The sequence below is a fragment of the Trichoderma virens genome (genome assembly GCF_000170995.1).
Source record: "Trichoderma virens Gv29-8 chromosome Unknown TRIVIscaffold_3, whole genome shotgun sequence".
Lineage (NCBI taxonomy): Eukaryota > Fungi > Ascomycota > Sordariomycetes > Hypocreales > Hypocreaceae > Trichoderma > Trichoderma virens.
Window position 1 is genome coordinate 752,095 of NW_014013746.1, and position 17,407 is coordinate 769,501.

The 17,407-nt window shown below is 51.3% G+C and overlaps 6 protein-coding genes across 6 annotated transcripts; 2 read left to right on the top strand and 4 right to left on the bottom strand.

Annotated features, from left to right (window-relative positions):
* Positions 1 to 16: 16 nt before the first annotated feature.
* On the bottom strand, positions 17 to 1,799 carry TRIVIDRAFT_85089 (uncharacterized protein; the record flags this gene model as incomplete). Its single annotated transcript, XM_014104033.1, has 2 exons — positions 17 to 1,594; positions 1,669 to 1,799. 2 exons carry the CDS (start codon positions 1,721 to 1,723, stop codon positions 246 to 248), a joined length of 1,404 nt encoding a protein of 467 aa, XP_013959508.1.
* Positions 1,800 to 2,517: 718 nt separating this feature from the next.
* Positions 2,518 to 4,201, top strand: TRIVIDRAFT_2608 (uncharacterized protein; the record flags this gene model as incomplete). Its single annotated transcript, XM_014103786.1, has 2 exons — positions 2,518 to 2,854; positions 2,908 to 4,201. Coding segments are annotated over 2 exons (1,631 nt in total), but the record flags the coding sequence as incomplete, so codon positions are not given.
* A 181-nt stretch (positions 4,202 to 4,382) lies between these two features.
* On the bottom strand, positions 4,383 to 6,485 carry TRIVIDRAFT_54793 (uncharacterized protein; the record flags this gene model as incomplete). Its single annotated transcript, XM_014104034.1, has 1 exon — positions 4,383 to 6,485. The coding sequence occupies one exon, from the start codon at positions 6,483 to 6,485 to the stop codon at positions 4,383 to 4,385; it is 2,103 nt and encodes a 700-aa protein (XP_013959509.1).
* A 507-nt stretch (positions 6,486 to 6,992) lies between these two features.
* TRIVIDRAFT_189136 (uncharacterized protein) lies at positions 6,993 to 12,935 on the bottom strand (the record flags this gene model as incomplete). The annotated part of the gene is made up of 4 exons (XM_014104035.1): positions 6,993 to 7,716; positions 8,099 to 12,080; positions 12,128 to 12,563; positions 12,612 to 12,935. 4 exons carry the CDS (start codon positions 12,933 to 12,935, stop codon positions 6,993 to 6,995), a joined length of 5,466 nt encoding a protein of 1,821 aa, XP_013959510.1.
* A 1,052-nt stretch (positions 12,936 to 13,987) lies between these two features.
* Positions 13,988 to 16,222, top strand: TRIVIDRAFT_85092 (uncharacterized protein; the record flags this gene model as incomplete). The annotated part of the gene is made up of 3 exons (XM_014104036.1): positions 13,988 to 14,567; positions 14,763 to 15,708; positions 15,774 to 16,222. 3 exons carry the CDS (start codon positions 14,096 to 14,098, stop codon positions 15,964 to 15,966), a joined length of 1,611 nt encoding a protein of 536 aa, XP_013959511.1.
* Positions 16,223 to 16,355: 133 nt separating this feature from the next.
* TRIVIDRAFT_144179 (uncharacterized protein) lies at positions 16,356 to 17,234 on the bottom strand (the record flags this gene model as incomplete). Its single annotated transcript, XM_014104037.1, has 3 exons — positions 16,356 to 16,629; positions 16,687 to 17,040; positions 17,113 to 17,234. The coding sequence occupies 3 exons, from the start codon at positions 17,232 to 17,234 to the stop codon at positions 16,356 to 16,358; spliced, it is 750 nt and encodes a 249-aa protein (XP_013959512.1).
* Between the last annotated feature and the right edge of the window lie 173 nt (positions 17,235 to 17,407).

The following is a 17,407-nucleotide window of genomic DNA, read 5'->3' on the forward strand; positions in this document are numbered from 1 at the left end:
AGAATTATCGAGTGGTGGTTGATCAAGCGATACGCCTCTGGCTTACATAGCTAGACCATTATTTATCATGTTGCATAAAGTAGCTTTTTAAGATCTACACATGTCTCGGATGTCTGATCAAGTTTGAGTTGCAGTGTCCTCTGCTCTCAGAATACATGTAGTTGCATAGCATTATCTCTCTTCCAACTCCGTACGCCATTATCCTCCACCAGAAACATAGCCCCCAAGATTAGGAATTATATCCTCTATTTGCATCGTTTCTCAACAATGCCCGGTCCGTTTTCCTCATACTCCTTCTTGGATATCCACATTTGATGGAAAGTACCCAGACTGGCCAAAATGCTGCCACCGATCCAGGCACCGAACCTACGCTCGCTCGACAAACCGGCGGCATGGATCTTGATCTTCAGTCCGGGATACATGGCCGTCAGCTCGTTGTTTAGTCGGTCGTTGAAGCCGTTGATCAAGCTTGTGCTGCCTGTGACCACAACGTTGGCAAGAAGATTGCCCCGAAGATCAACATCAATGGCGTTGAGAGCAGAACGGATAAGCTCTGGAATGGTCTGAGCTTTGGTGAGACGCTCTGCCTCTGGAACGGGGTATCCAGCGTTCTCATCCCACATTCCCTCAGCTACCTTGAATCGCTGCTCACGCCACATCTGGTTGTAGCCATCGGGCATCTCAAACACGCGGCCAGGCTGTGATTTGATGTATTCCTCGTTTCCAGCGGCACCATATCGTCCAGGACCACGCCAAACCTCGACGACTGACTCTTTGAATTCGGTCAGCAGCCGCTCCTCCTCGAACGCTCGGAAGGAGTCATGGATCTTGAACGGGAATTCGCGTAGTCGTGCCTGGGCGGGGGCGAGGGCATCCACGGGAGTCTTGTTCTCAACCATGAAAGTCGGGATCAAGTCGACCTTGGGCTCGGAAGTTTCCCACATGTTGCGGATTTGAGAAGACAGCCAAAGGCCACCCGCGGGTGATCGCTGAATAGATCTCTTGAGAACCATGCCGTCGTGGATAGCTGTGACGGAGGTATTTGCGCCGCCGATATCGATGACAAGGGCAGTAGCCTTGCCAGCAGCAAAGGCGGACAGCACAGGTGTCCGGCTCAACCAGAAAGCCGGCGTTCCCCAGCTCTCCATGCTAAGCTCAATCGCCTTTTCACGCGCCTTGGGTGAGTTCCAGGGAGCTTCTGTCATCAACAAAGGGAATTCCTCCAGAGGCTTTTCCTGGCCCTCGACTTCCTCCATCGCGACATCTCCTTCGCCGTCCTGATCTTTCACATCATCGTTCAATCCATTCTTGGACGGATGTGTCTGTCTCTCGGGCTGCAGACGCTTGACCAGCATAAACTCCCACATCTTTGCGGCGACATCCCAATCCTCGACGACGCTGTCCTTGTTCATGTAGTTGCGGACCTCGAAGTCGCCGCGCGGGATGATGCATTCATCGCCAAACAGGTCTCGGGGAGGGTCGCTGGTGATGTGGCCATAGAAGGACGGCAGGATTGATTTGGGAACATCTTCGCCGGCAAAGCCTGCTCGCGTGTTGCAGTAGCCGGGGTCGAGAACGAGGGCAGAGACCTCATCTGCACTCCAACATGATTAGCTGTCTTGCTCACTTTCTCCCAATTCGCCCTGTCAAAGGCAGTGACACACGCACCTCCGCCGTAAATGTCGGTTGGCTGCGCCGACGTGGGCAAAGGCTGCTGGGCCATGATTGCGTTGCTCGTGATAACGGCCAATTGGTCGAGATGGCCCAAAGTTGCGTCTAGTGGGAACGTCGCGCTTGCGAGGGAGGTTGGAGGTACAAGAGGAATGGCGCGTCGGAATAAATTTCAGCCTGGCCTGGTTTGGTGTTGCGCTCAGCCAGTGAGCGGCATGCATTTGGCGGGGTGTCTCCAATTACGGGGGAGCTCGGCGCTGGAGAAAAAAAAAAGAAAATAAATATCGCCCACACTGTCTGGACGAGGCACAAATTTGCATCCTGCAAAGCATCTGGACTCCAGATCTTTGGATGTGCATTGCATCTATACCTGCAATTGAGTTGCACGTGAGGCATATGGTGCAGTGCCGTCGCTATGTTTGTAAGTACAAGAGTATTTTTTCTTCTTTCAATTCCTTTCCATCATGATGAACCTGCATTCTCGCTTCAGAACCGCTGCGATTGAAACGGCTTCGGCTGTTGGAGATAAACAACTTGCTATTTACTGATCCTTAAATTTTTTTCCTTTACTTCTTGGAACTTAGCCCTTACCTCATGGCAAAAGCTAATTTGTTCTGATCAGAAGAGATGAGGTCCGCCAGCTGCATAAGACTGGCACGCCAGTCTGCTGCGTTGAATAGTTGCTCAAGGTCCTATGGCCCAAGAGCTGCACTTATAACTGCACCATGGAGATGGGCTCCGAGCAGACAATCGACCCGAGCTCTGTCCGCCAAGTCTGGCATTCGGATTAATGAGTCTTCGAGGTTCGTCAAGGAGGAGCAGGAGGAGCATGAGGTCTCACCGTTCAAGAGACATCGCCAGAAGGAGCTGCAAGAGGACCAGAAGAGCGAGGATCCGCTATACCCCGAGGCTTATCCTCGATTAGAATCGTCGTCCATTAGGAAGAGCGTCCCTGAGTTTTTGCAAGAGTCTCAAGATGAGCTTTCGAACGAGCTTGTCACTTTGTCTGGGCGGATTCGCTCGAAGCGCGTCGTTGGAGGCTCGCTCATCTTCCTCGACATTACCAACGAGTTCCAAAAAGTTCAGATCATGATCAACAAGAGCAAGGTTGCTTCAGAGCAAGATTCACATATTCATAAATTCCGCCTTCTTAAAAGCTTGATTCAAGTCGGAGACCATATATGTAGGCCTATTAAGCTCCTCTTCCTGTCTCTTCCGAGGCTAATTAATTGGTAGCGGTCACCGGAGTTGCCACTCGTACAAACACGGGACAGCTCTCGCTAGAGGCTCGAGAGTTGCCTGAGCTCCTGTCCCCATCCATGGAGCAGGTTCCTGAGAAGCTCACGGATCCCAAGACTAAGATGCAAGAGCGCCATGTCGATATGCTGGTGAATCGAGATGTCGTCGATGTCCTAAGACTGCGGGCCGAGATCATGAAGCAGATCCGGGACCACTTCCACTCCAAGCGATTCCTTGAATTCCAAACACCAATTCTTGCCGAGAATGCGGGTGGTGCCGTTGCAAGGCCGTTTGTGACCCGAGCCACGGAGTTCCGGGGCAAAGATCTTGCTCTCAGAATCGCGCCCGAACTGTGGCTGAAGCGCCTTGTCATTGGAGGTGTGGACAAGGTCTTTGAAATGGGCCCTGCTTTCCGAAACGAGGGCGTCGATGCCACTCACAATCCCGAGTTCACAATGTGTGAATTCTATAGTGCCTATACCAACCTGCCAGACCTCATCAAGGAGACGGAGGAGTTGATATACAGCCTTGCGAAGCACTCTCAAGAGCTGATATCCACACAGCTTACTACTCTGCCACCTATCGACCTCAGCAAGTTCTCCAGGCCCTTCAAGCAAGTGGAATTTATCCCTGCGTTGGAGGAAGCCACTAGGATTCGCTTCCCGAAGCTCACTGCGGAAGATGGCGCCCTTCCCGAGCTCCTCGCCATCCTGAAGCTTTCAGGGATTGAGGTTCCCGGCGAGGTGCCCACGTCTCTACCAAAGCTCCTTGACCGACTCGCTGCGACTTATCTGGAACCCATGTCCTTCACGGAGCCTATCCTGATCACGCACCATCCCGCCTGCATGTCGCCCCTGGCAAAGAGTTTCCTTTGCCCGAAAACATACCAGCTAGTGTCTGCTCGGGCAGAGCTCTTCATCGGCGGCCGAGAGCTCGCCAACATGTACGAAGAGGAGAACAACCCGGAGGAGCAGAAACGAAAGCTCGCCGTTCACCGCAGCCTTGTGAACAAGCCCGACGGCACTGTAGGATTCGCAGAGCCAGCGGCCCTAGACAATGACGCCGAGGCCAACACAGAGGTCGTCGAAGTCGAGGAGGACGAGTGGGAAGCCTCCCCGCTTGACCAAAGCTACGTAAAGGCTCTCGACTACGGCCTGCCCCCTACTGGTGGCTGGGGATGCGGTGTCGAGCGTTTGGTGATGCTCTTTTCGGGCGCCAACCGCATCAGCGACTGTTTGAGCTTCGGCACATTACGAAATGTAGTTGGACTGTCAGCTGAGGAAAAGAGTAATGAGAAATAGACGCTACGATTCCCATGAATAGACTAGGAATACGCGGATTGTATAGCTACTTGGTATATACTATGTAAGAGTATTGAGGAGAATTTTTGTACAATATGGTGAGGGAAATAGACCTGATTGCCAAATAGATCCACAAGATTTATACTGTATATATTGGATATCGTACTGAAACTAATCGTCAAACCCGCCCCATTCGCCATCTCCCTTGCCCTTGGCAGCATCCTCATCATCATCAGCCTCCATCTTTCTCTTCTTGCTCCCCTCAATAGCACCCTTCCTGTTGTGCTCTTTGCGCCGCTCATATCCGCTCTTGGAGGTAATCTTGGCCTTGTTCCCGCTTCTCCTCGACTCAACACCCCTTTCTTTGAGCTTCTTCCTATCATCCTTGCCCACGTTTGGCAGAGCATCAAGCAGCCATTTCTGCACCCCGGCCTCGTCTCCTGTCTTGCCGGCCTGCTTTTCGCTCTCGGCAATGACATTGGCCACAGTCTTAACAAAGGGGATATCCTCCTTGGTATAGAATGTGACGGCGATGCCGCCCTCTCGGCCAGCGCGCCCTGTTCTTCCTGCACGGTGCACGTAGGCGGCACTCGAGCCAGGCACGTCGTAGTTCAAGACTCCGTTGACGCCGGCAAAATCAACACCTCGGGCTAAAACATCGGTCGTGATGAGAACCCAAATCTCGCCAGCCCGAAACTTGCGCATGATGGCCGCTCGAGCTGCATCGGGAAGGCCACTGTGCAAAGCAGCTATCCTAGACGAGCCGCCTGCCTCGAGCGGGATATCGTACTTGAGCTCCTCTTGCAGAGCAGTAGCTCGATCAATAGTCTGCGTAAACACGAGGAAAGGTGGTCGCAATGGCGGTCCTGAATCGATGCTCGAAGTAGGCCGCAAGAGTTGCCGCAGGGCGAGGAGCTTTCCCTGTTCGCTTGCAGTGTAAATCAGCCTGTGCACAATATTTGGCACGGCCGTATCCTTTAGACCGACAACCAAGCGAATCAGTGGTCTTTGGGAAATACCCAGAGACTCGGCCCGTGAGGTCAGCCTTTCCGTAACCAGCGTCTCGATGTTAGAGCCCATCGTTGCGGACCAGAATGAGAGTCCAAGGTCTGGATTGCTGCAGGCCGTCCAGATACCAAGAGTTTGTTCGCGAAACAACGGGTCGAGAAGCACATCGGCCTCGTCCAAAATGAGATTGCGGACGGTTGGTAAGACCTTTTGTGTGCTTGCTGACCCAGACGTTAGGAAGTTGAGCAGCAGAAGAGGCGTTGTAATCAAAATGTCCACTTTCGACACCACTTTCGGCTTTCCATCGTGTTCTTCCTCTTCGTCCTCTTCGTCAGTTTCCTCCGCCTTTTCTTCCTCCTCGTCCGAGCTGTCTTCGCCAATGTCTTGGCTCTCAGCAGCAAGAACCATGCCCTTTCTCATGCCGACGACTTTTATTCCAGTTCCCTTCACCAGTTGGTTGCCAACATTGACAATCTGGTGGGCAAGCTCTCGGGTCGGCACAATGACGATGGCTTCGAGCTCATGAATACCATGCAGCTTTTCCTGCGCCCTCCTCCTCATGATATTGTTGATTGTTGGCACAAGAAAGCTAATCGTCTTTCCACTTCCAGTCGGCGCAACAGCCAGCAAGTCAACGCCCTTCTCCAGCCCTTGTTCCTCATTCAAGGCCACATCAGGCCGAATGAGCAGCGGCATGCTCCCCATCTGGACCTCTGTCGGGATTCGATAGCCCTGGTATGACAGATTCTCCGCCACCCTTCGAGAGAGGTTGTATGTGCTTCGCAGCTGGCCAAAAGACTCCAATGGCTGCGGAGCCAACTGCGGCTTCTTGTCCTTCTTGACTTCAACAACGGCCTTCTTCTTCTTAGACTTCTTGACCTTGTGTTGCTCCTCTCGCTTATACAACAGCGTAACTTTTAGTCGATGCGATCGCAGCAATTGGCGACACTCATCCGGACTCAGCAACTTGGCCGCCTCAGCGACGGGGCTCGCCGCCCGCTTGCCCTTATTCTTCTCGGCCTGTGCAGGTTTCGACTCGGCAACGTCCTTGGGCGCAAAGAAGTCGACTTCCGGCAGCGCTTCGGGAAGCTTGTTCTCGGGCTCTTCGACATCGCGCTTCCGCTTGTGGCCGCGAACCTCGTCGTGGTAGAGCTGCGGGTTGGTCTTTGTTCCCGACGAGGGAAGTTTGCCCACGGCGCTGCCGCCTGAGAGCGAGGTTTTAGCGCTCTTCTTGGTACCGCGCGACAGGACCTTGAGGATATCCATTGTGGGAGAGGCGCGACAAAAAGAGAAATTGTCGTGGTTTGCGCCTGGTTTACCAAGGATATGGATGGATATTTTTGGCTGCTGGTTTGTATGTATGTAGAAATTTTGTAGCTCAGCCGTGCAACTTTTTTACTGCAAGGCTGTAGTGGGGTGCGCCGCTACAAGTTGGCGCTAAACCACTTGGGCTCAGCATGTTTGAATATCAACATGTGCAACTCCAGTCTTTAGGTTGAAGCTGGAATAGGTTATTAATTCCAGGTACGGAGATTCCGTGTTTATCGTTAGACACAGTAATTTTATAAATGTATATTCTATATTCTTCGCCTCATGAGACATTGCAACTCCTCTCTAATTCCAAAAAGTCAACACTCATGCTAACCTTATCACTCATGGGTATCCTCTAAGCGGCTGTAGATACAAACATCTCAATCCATTGCCCGCTTGTTTGCCAAAATAACGCCATCATATAAGCCATCAAACAATAATAATTCCAATCTACACCAGCTCTTACATCCCCTCGTCGCTATCAGACAGCTCCCTCCCCTCCCCATAGAGCACCTCGCAGACTCCCGCCAGCGGAATATCCAGCACCGCATCTGTCCCCTCGTTCCAAATCTCCCTCCACCTCAGCTTGCCGTTGCTCTCGCACTTCCTCTCCCGCTTGTTGCTCCCTTTGAGCCGGCCCTTGGAATCAATCACGGCCAACTTGCCCGCCCCGTCCACAATCGTCTCCACGCTCGTCATGGGCACCGTCAGAATCTCCAGGTTGTACGACGCCAATGCCACGTAGATGTAGCATAGCGTCATGACCAGGAACGCGGGCACAGCCAGCGCCCACCAGCGGTCCGGGTAGTAGGTGATGCCCAGCGCGTGCAGGATTGGCGCCGGGAGGTAGCTCCAGAGGAGATACATGAGGAAGACCAGGCTGCTGAACAGATACAGCACGAAGCCATAGTACTCGTACGTCGGCACCCTGGGCGCCGTGCGCGGAACAGGCGCAATGTCGTCGTCTGAGGCATCTGGAGTTGTTGGGCGAGACGGTCGTAGCAGCGAGGTCAGAGATGGAGATGGAGGCAAAGGCGTGGGTGGTCGGCCGTAGAATGGAGGCGCGAAGTAGTTCTGCGAGAGCAGGGGCGGCGGCGATTCCTGGTCCGAAGAGCCCGAGGATTGGTTGTCGGATATATATTCGCCATCGAAGTCGTCCTCGTCGGTGCCAGACATGGTGAAATGCCTGCTTGGCTGAGAATGCTGGAGCTGGTAGAGTTGCGACAGTTTAAAGATGGACAGACCACTAATAATTAAGGTATAGGTAGACACGGGATACGGGATTCGGCACTACCTCCGCCACATTTGATCGCAGCACCTAGATAGGTACGCAGAGCGAACGCCACACCTCAATTCAAGCATTCTGATCGAGATTCTCATTGAAATTAATTTCGTCAACTTCATATCTCTTGTCTATTCATATTCCAAAAACAGTAGCCGCTATCTCAATTCGCCATGATTAACAAGACATTGACACCTCTCGCACAATTGCTTTGCTCGCTGCTATGTACACATTGGTATATAGAAACGCATAACTCTCCCGTATTTTTCATCCATCAATAGGGCACTTGTAATCCAGCTCCCTAGGCAGGACACCATTCTCTTGCTTCTCCTGTAGCGCATCTAGGCAGGTTTGGTGATAAATGTGCCGACAGGCTAGTACGACGAGCGGCCCTAGAACCTGATCCTTATTGGACTTTCCAGCGATTTGCTCGATAAGCATGCTCGACGGTCGCATGTCCAAACTCTTTCCCTTGCTCCTACGATCTGATACTCGTGCGTGGCCCTTGGCTCGTTCCGCAATTTGCGTTTGCCTCTGATGTCGCGCCACCTCTTCAGCTGCTTGCTTGTCCTCCCAAGCCTCGAAAACTGTCGTGCCGGCAAGGCCCGGACCCCAGACTCTTTTGCCGCAGGCTTCACATGTAGAACCACGCGGCCTCCACCCGCGCTGTCTAAGTTCGACAGATGTGTCGACGCTTGTGAACAGGCTTCGTTCTAAGAGGCGGTTCGATAGACGAAGGATAGACTCTTCGTATGCGTAAGCCGAGAATATGGATGCAAGCACGCTGCGAAGATCCGCCAAGCTTGGTGATGATGCTGCTGCCTTTGTGAGGAACGCTCTCAATATTCGTAAGAACGAGAGATTGGACCCTGTGCTTGATAAAGCATTGGGGCCCAACTGGCCATTTGTTTGATTTGAAGCTTGGCTCGAAGTGGAAACAAGAAGAGAGGTGAAAGTATGCTGCACGAGCGATCGCAGCTTCGCCAACAGCTTCTCCTCATCAAGGGCACCTTTGCTCGCAGAGGTTTGTATAACTGGGGCCAGATTTTGGGTGACTTGGACACAGGCACCGATCAGGCTCAGCCAGAGGCCTTCATCTGCTGACAAGTTCTCCTGGCCAGTCTTGTTCTTCGAGACTACACTGACTCTCCTTGTAGATTTTGTCTGCTCCTGACATAACCAAATCCCAACATGGACATAATTCTGCAAGCTTTCGAGAAGAGCCTCAGCAGATGGTTCCAACGACGGCGCACTGCTCTCTTCTCCGCCTTCTGTGCTGGATGAGCGCAAAAGGGCTTCCATAGTTGATTCGAGCGTACCCAAGTGACGGACTAATCGATCCATAGCCGTGGCAACTTGTCCTGCCCGGGCCATAAGCACAACGGCTGCATCCACCACACCCGTTTCTTCCATGGTGGGTAATAAGTTGTCCAACTGAAGATCGACCGACTGGACGAGCCCAATATAGTCTGACACGTGTTGTGCGTCAAACTTACACATTAACCGAACATATCGTTCAACGAGCAGCCGCTCATGCATTAGCTGTTCATCCACCAGCGGATCTTCTGGCCCTAGCAATGTCTTTAGATAAGCATGCTGTAGCTCAGGGGCATCATCGGCAGAATTAAGAATATGTTGGTGCAGTTCAGTCGTTTGTAGTGCAAAGGTTGAGGCCGAGCGCTCGGGACTTAGTTCAAGCAAGTCTCTCGCGTGGTTTTCGACAACGGTCAAGACTTCATCTTGCTGTCTCTGGCTAAGTTCACTGTGAGGCCGCAGGCACTCCGCAATACATTCAAACACCAAGTCTTGGTCCTCCGGATCTTCAAAGAACGTCTGCACAAGCTTTCCAAATTGTTTGTCAACCTTGTATATTCGTTTCAGAATTCGGTAGAAGCCTGCCTTTTTGAACAATGGCATCAGCGCAGGCATATCCGAAGGGTGATAAACCGACAGCAGGTATTCTGCGCTCAGTTGTGCATCTTCGGCAAGATCGGGGCCAGGGTAGTTGCAAAGTCCGGTGAGGACTTTTGACAAGGTTGTGCCAGAGAATAGCAGATATTGGGGAAACTTGGGAAGGTTTCGAGCAATGAACATGTCGAGATAGATGGTATCTGCCGGTGCAAAATCTGAGGGATTCATTACGTCAAGCAAGATGGATAAAACGTATTGTCGGTTAATTGTCAGACCAAAGATTTGCTCTTCGGGCATGTCTGCCCTGGAGGTGCTGCCGTTGGGTCGTGTCTCGGAAGAATCGTTTAGGAAGGAATCTTCAAATGCTTCGTTAAGGGCGCTGAGGAAACTTGGGGCATCAAATTTGAGAATCATCCTCAGATAGGGGAATGCAGGCTCTGATTCTCCGTCGGTCCTTGTGAGAAATTCTCTACCGCTGCCCTTGGGCCATGAAATAGTCTTTCCAGAAAAGTAAAACCAATAAATCTCGGCCTTGGCCCTATTCGCCGTCTCTTCGTCCATGACTTCGCCGCTTGGATATACTCGCCCTGTGAGGGTGTAAGATAGATAAGGGAATATCTTGACTGCATTGACGCCGTAATAATCGTCCGTCGTATTGTCGGGAATAGAATCTCCATTCGACATCAACGGGACCAGGAGACTAAGTAGGTCGATCATTGGAGTAATGTAGTCTTGCAGAGCTTGATTCCAGACATAGGTAAGCGCATCATACAGGTTGTGCTGCTTGCAGAGAATTGTGAGCTGATCCAAGTCTAGAGTTGCAGTCTCCATGTGGCATATCAGTTCCTCAAGCCTGCTTTCCCAGCCTTTGGTGACATAGTAGCTGACCATATCCTTGACCACCGTGGGCGGAACGATGCGGATGGTCTGGTCGAGGACAAAAGGCTCGAGTGTTTCAAGAAATATTCCCTCGACATCGGCATCGCTATACCATTCATACAGCTCCTCAAACAGATAATCAGTGTTGCCAACAGTTTGACACGCCAAGAAGCACGTTTCAGCCAGCTGTTTCAAATGGTCATCATCCACAGACGCCTTGTTCTTCTGCCTTTGTGCAAAGGCGTATTTTAGGGAGGCACTCGTAATCTCCATAATCTTGTCGCGAACCATGCTGTGCCTCAACTCAGTATCATCGGGGAGGCCGACTGTCAGTTTATTGGTGTCACCAGTGTAGTACGAGGTAGCCAGCTGGATAGCCCCTATGTAGTCACCATGCTCCATTGTTGCAATGAGTCGATCTGCCCAATTTGATAATGCCCCTATAGCCACATCGTTGAAACCTAAGAGGAACATTCTCCCTTTGTATGCCTTGAAGCTCATATAAAATGCATCGGCTACAACTCCATGCATGGACACATCATTCTCGTCTAAATGTTCCACAAGGCTATGCAGCTGCTGGGAGAAAAGGTCAGTGTGGTAGATGTATCTCTCCAATAGATCAAATGCTTCCGTCATGCGCATAGTTCTGTCCTCAAGGACAATCAGTCTTTGGGAGATGGTCAAGACTGTCAGCACAGAGCGGCTGAGCCACTGCACCGCAGCAATAGCCTCTTCACATTTCCACCTGCTTCGAGCTTTAAATCTCAATGATGGCGGATCACTATCTTCGCCAGGAATCTCATCCACATCCAGTACTGTAAGCACATTAGACCAACAATACGCTAGCTTCGCTTTTGAGAGGGTCGAGCCAGTGTGTGTGTCTGCAACCTTGAGGCTCACAGCAGGAAACCAAGCCAAACAACCGGTCATCGCGCTATGAGCTGGAACGTCCTTGGGGCGCGCTGACTTGTGTTGGGTCTGCGCCACTGGGGTCGTGGACACAATGACGAGTAGATACGGGGTCAACATGGCAGTCAGTCCCATCTTGTCGGTCGTGCGCTCAACATTTCCTAGCGGTAGAGGTGCAAAAGCGAGGACAGTGCTAGGCTTTATTGTTTTGCCTGGCAGCGTGGGCGCATTTGGATACCGGCCTAATATTCTCGTAGTCTTGACCGTTCTTCCAAGCGGCCCGGTACCCCTAGTGGCAAGATGAGAGAATGCCATTCCACGGTCATCAGCGGACACAAGAGCTGTATGTCGAGTCCCCAGGAACCCTAGATGGATTACAGAGGCCTCAGGCATGTGACCATCGACTGTCCTGTTTTGTACTTGAGAATCGTCCAGATGTGAGATTGTGAGAAAGGGCCGTGAGGGTCGCGCGGTGTCCCAAGTGAAGATACTACCACTCGCATGGCCTCCGGCTATAATGGTATGATCTGCCGATATAGCAAGAGCAGTAATGGGCCCAGATTCGATAGCTATGAAAGTTAGCCTTGCAAGCTTACACACCCCACCCAGCACATACCTTTGGTGCCGGGTCCTATGATGGTTTTAAGATTTTGACTGTAATCAAAAATTAAGATTATTCCTTTAGAGGTTCCCAAAACAATTGAGGCAGACACGGCAAGACACGTAGGGGATCCGAAATTACGCCTCCCTGATTCCGAGAATGCATAGCTGTTTAGCTTCTTCAGCCTTGTCCACCTCACAACCTCCCATGGGGGCGACGGTGTGTCAGTATCGGCTTGGTCTGACGGGAAATTGGAATTAAAGGAGGCATGGCGACTGTGATTTGGCGCAAATGTAGGAGTCGATGGACGAGGGCTGAGGGTGTTGAATGATGCTATTCGGGATTGGAACCGTCGATCGAAGGGTCGGAAGGACGGCGTGGGACTACTGATGCCCGGACGGGAGGCAAACGACGGCAGTACACTGCTACTTGGGGAGGATACGCGCGAGCCCTATGCCTGTCAGACAGCTTCTCTAACCATGCAGAAAGCATCGCATACCTGAACCGACGGAGAATCTCCCGGTGCAGAGGTAACGGATTCAATCGGACTCCCCGCCCTCCGCGGGATCGCATCGATGGAGCTCGCATCCGCCGATGTAATCTCAGAAATGTCCCCATTTTGAACAGGCGGCTCTAGTAGGTTCGCATCTATAACATGGTTCTTCTCCTCTTCTTCCACATTCACAGAGCTTGGGTCTTCCGGTGAGTCTGGCTGCTCGAGCTGGGGGACATCGGCCTCGTCGTCGTTTCCTACGGCAGGATCTCGGTTTTCGAAGTCGGCGACTCGCTCTCCAGCAGGAGATGCGTCTTCAGGGTCAGACATTGTGTCGCAAAGTCCATGACATTGTCCAGCAGGAAGCAGGTCGACAAAGGGCTCTCGAGGTTATAAGTGCGTCTTGGTGCTCCGGTGATGGTGATGGCACGGGCCAGCTAAGGTCGACAGTGTACATGTAGCTATCGCAAGCTCATGAGCTGACAGACTCGAGCGATGCGGCCGTTGATCGCCTTGCAAGGCAAATCAAATCGCAGCCTTCGATTGGCAATGGAGAAAAGAGCTAATTAGATCTCAAGGTCGCATACTCTGCACAGCTTCCCCATCTCTCAGCCGACAGCATGGCTTAGTCCGCGTATGCACATGCATGCAAACTGTACCGAAGATTCTCCGCCACAACGATCGAGAAGTGACGTACTGGTACTGGATCAGCCTTGAATGGCCAAACTGGTGGGCAGCGGACAGGGTGCAGGTACCAGGATGTACCTAGAGGCTTAGCTACTATACCTTAATGGAGGGGCAACGCGCAACCACAACGGGCTTCTACCTGGTACCTACCTGGTACCCTACTGATTGAACATGATCAAACCTCTAGTCCTTCTTGTTGTTATCAGTCGACCTAAACAGGTAACAAAAACTGTGAACAAGTCGTTTCACGCACTTATCCGGCTGTCACTTGTGGGGTCGGTTAAAGACGTTCACGGCCATTGGAGTACGAGCACACCCTCATATGGAAATAATACAAAGAAGACCTTCCAACCATGCACAAAGCCATGGTGACGTTTCCAAACTGAAAGAAAATGTCCCTGTTAAGCATTATCGTGAGACCACACAGGATTTATTCGAATAAAAATACGCCTAGCAGAATAGGCTGCTCTAGTATTAAACGACAATCGTGCGAGGTCCAAAAGTTGCAGGGTAACGGTAACTTTTACTGCTTAGACATCAGTTGTAGTAATCGATTTCAATCATTGAATTTTCTAGTCCCCGCATTGGCGCAGTGCCCCTCCTTGTTGGTCCCTGTCGCAGTGGCGCCCATAAAAAAAAGTTCAGACGTCCAAAAATTTTTCTTCTTTTCTCTTCTTCTCTCGGGAAAGAGGCTCCTCAACGATCAAGTTATACTAGATTTGATTGATTCGCAGCCTTTGACCTCGCTCTTTGCATTTTATCTTTTCATCTTTTCATACCCAAACCAGAAAAGAAAAGAAAAAATGGCCGCCAACGGCTCTGTCAAGATCCTCGACCACACCACCGCTCTTGAGGTGCTGGGAGAATACAAGTCTCGCGATGGACTCGACAGACAAGAGCTTATGGACACGGCCAAGCACGGTGGCCTGACCTACAACGACTTCCTTATCCTGCCTGGCTACATTGGCTTCCCTGCCTCTGAAGTTACCCTCGACTCCCCCATCACCAAGCGCATCACCCTCAAGACTCCCTTCGTGTCCTCCCCCATGGACACCGTCACTGAGCACGAGATGGCTATCCACATGGCCCTTCAGGGTGGTTTGGGTGTTATTCACCACAACTGCTCTCCCGATGCTCAGGCCGACATGGTCCGCAAGGTGAAGCGTTACGAGAACGGCTTCATCCTCGACCCTGTTGTCATCAACCGCGACACCACCGTCGGCGAGGCCAAGGCTCTTAAGGAGAAATGGGGCTTCGGAGGTTTCCCAGTTACTGGTAAGAAAAAATTTTCACTCTTGACTCCTCATCTCTCATTTCACACTGCAATGATTATAAACCATATCAATTATAACTTTCGTTCCACCAAAAGACTTTTGTCCTGAGGATCACCGTTTCTATGACCAGCACTTGTCTTATTCTCAATGATGTCCGAAATTGCACATTGACAGCATCCTGACTAATATGACACAGAGGACGGAAAGATCGGCTCGAAGCTCCTTGGTATTGTTACCAACCGAGACATCCAGTTCGAGGATGACCACAGCGCACCTGTCTCCAAGGTCATGGTCACTGAGCTCATCACTGCTCCCGCTGGTGTCACCCTGATCGAGGCCAACAAGATCCTGTCCCAGTCCAAGAAGGGCAAACTGCCCATCGTGGACAAGGACTTCAACCTGGTTGCTATGATCTCCCGCTCCGATTTGACCAAGAACCAGCACTTCCCCTTGGCTTCTAAGCTTCCCGATAGCAAGCAGCTTCTCTGTGCTGCTGCCATTGGCACTCGCCCAGAGGACAAGATCCGTCTGCAGAAGCTTGTTGATGCTGGTCTTGACATTGTCATCCTTGACAGCTCCCAGGGTAACAGCATGTACCAGGTGGACATGATCAAGTGGATCAAGGCTGAGTTCCCCAACCTGGATGTCATTGGCGGAAACGTCGTTACCCGCGAGCAGGCCGCCAGCCTCATTGCCGCTGGTGTTGATGGTCTCCGAATTGGTATGGGAAGTGGCTCAGCCTGCATTACCCAGGAGGTCATGGCTGTTGGCCGACCCCAGGCCGCAGCTGTCCACGCAGTCAGCACCTTTGCTGCCCGTTTCGGCGTTCCTTGCATTGCCGATGGTGGTATCCAGAATGTTGGCCACATTGCTAAGGGTCTTGCTCTCGGTGCTTCCAGCATCATGATGGGCGGTCTCCTGGCCGGTACCACTGAGTCTCCCGGTACTTCTTTCGTTTCTCGCGAAGGAAAGCTGGTCAAGGCCTACCGTGGCATGGGCAGCATTGATGCCATGCAGGACAAGAAGGCTGGTGGCGGTGGCAAGGACAGCCAGAAGAGCAACGCTGGTACTGCTCGCTACTTCTCTGAAGGTGACAGCGTCTTGGTTGCTCAGGGTGTTTCCGGTTCCGTGGCTCACCGAGGGTAAGTTTGACACGCAATTCTCTCCCCTTTTATACGCGTGAATTCATGGGCTGACATGTAATCAGATCTATCTCCAAGTTCGTCCCCTACCTTGCTGCTGGCCTCAAGCACTCCATGCAGGACTGCGGTATGCGCAGTCTGAAGGAGCTTCAGGAGTGTGCTGCCAATGGTGTCTTGCGATTTGAGCTTCGCACGGCCAGCGCTCAGCTGGAGGGCAACGTGAACATGGAGTCGTATGAGAAGAAGCTCTACGCATGAAGGAATGATTGATGAAAAAGAATTGCGGATAGGGTTTGGCACAAAAAGGAGTGGAAAAAAAGGGAAGGCTGAATTTGATTTTTGGAGTTTGGGTATAGGATGCGTGTGGTGATAAGCTTGAAAGCTATCGAGTAAACAAAAGACCTCCCAGCAATGATTCTAGAGGCAGGCTTGGCATTTTTGATGACATGAATGATGATTTCATAAATTTAATAAAGAGAGGCGGCTCCCTAGGGGCATGCCAAAATTCCGAGAGACTTTGTGAGCCATGCTGTGAAATTTTATGCCTGACCTACGGACTCTATCAGGGCTTTAGAGGACCAGGCTGCGGCTGATACATGGACTTGATGTTGTATAATTCATCTAAATATTTCGAATCTGTATATAATCTAGTTCATGCCCTTTAATTCATCATCCAGCTCCCCATCCAAGCCTCCATGTGCAGTCCCGCGACTTAAAATCACATAGTCTGGTCGCACCACTTTCCCACCCCTTAGTGTCCGATCCCTAGGAGAAAAGTCATCTTTAGTGAAGCCGAGTTTTTCGTAGAATTTGAGGCCGTTGAGGTTGCTCGTGAAGCACGTGAGCATCACTTTCTTGGTCGATGGGATGTTTTCTGCGATGGTGATGAGTTGGTTCATGAGATGCTTGCCGAGGCCGGATCTAGCAGGTAAAGTCGATAGGTAAGCTTTAAATATCGGTATGAAGAGTAAAGAGGACAGTTGAATGGAAAGAAGAGAGGGAACTTGCCCTTGGAGCTCGGGAAGCAAGTGCACTTCATAGCAGTATAATACAGGCTCATGGTTCTCAAACGTAGGCATCAGCGACGTAAAGCCCTTGACCGCGCCGCCGTCGTCCTTGACAAGTATGTACCGCAGATCCGGCGACTTCATCTCTTTCTTCTTCATACCGGGATGCCATCCCACAGACGAATTCTTATAATCCGCGCCGCTTGTCGTCTCGATGATGCCAAAGCAGGTCCGGAAGTCATCTTTGGTAAGGTCGTGAGACGATAGAAAGTCTAGCGAGTAGCTTTTCTCTGTGAGTGGGTGCGTCCATGTTGTCCATTCTTGGCTACGGGACAATTTGATATTCTCGAATTAGTATAATCCTTTGATACGGTGCAATGGACAGGGGGGGTTGTACCTTGGCTTTATATAATCTCTGATGAACTCTTCATCCGTCTTCTCGTTGGCTATAGCGATTGGACTTATTTTATGAGATTTTCCAGGATTCAGTCCCGGTTCCCTTCTTTCCTCTTCACTCATTGCGTGTAGCTTTCGTTTCTTTATTGAACCTAAAAGGGGATATACGGAGCATAAAAAGAAATGCCAGAGAGTGTTCCGTGTAAATCGATATGGAGCCAAAAAGGGCCCAACCCGAAACTGCTGGAAATATTCCCACAGGCTACGAATCTCGAATAGTGCAGCTCCGGCGACTC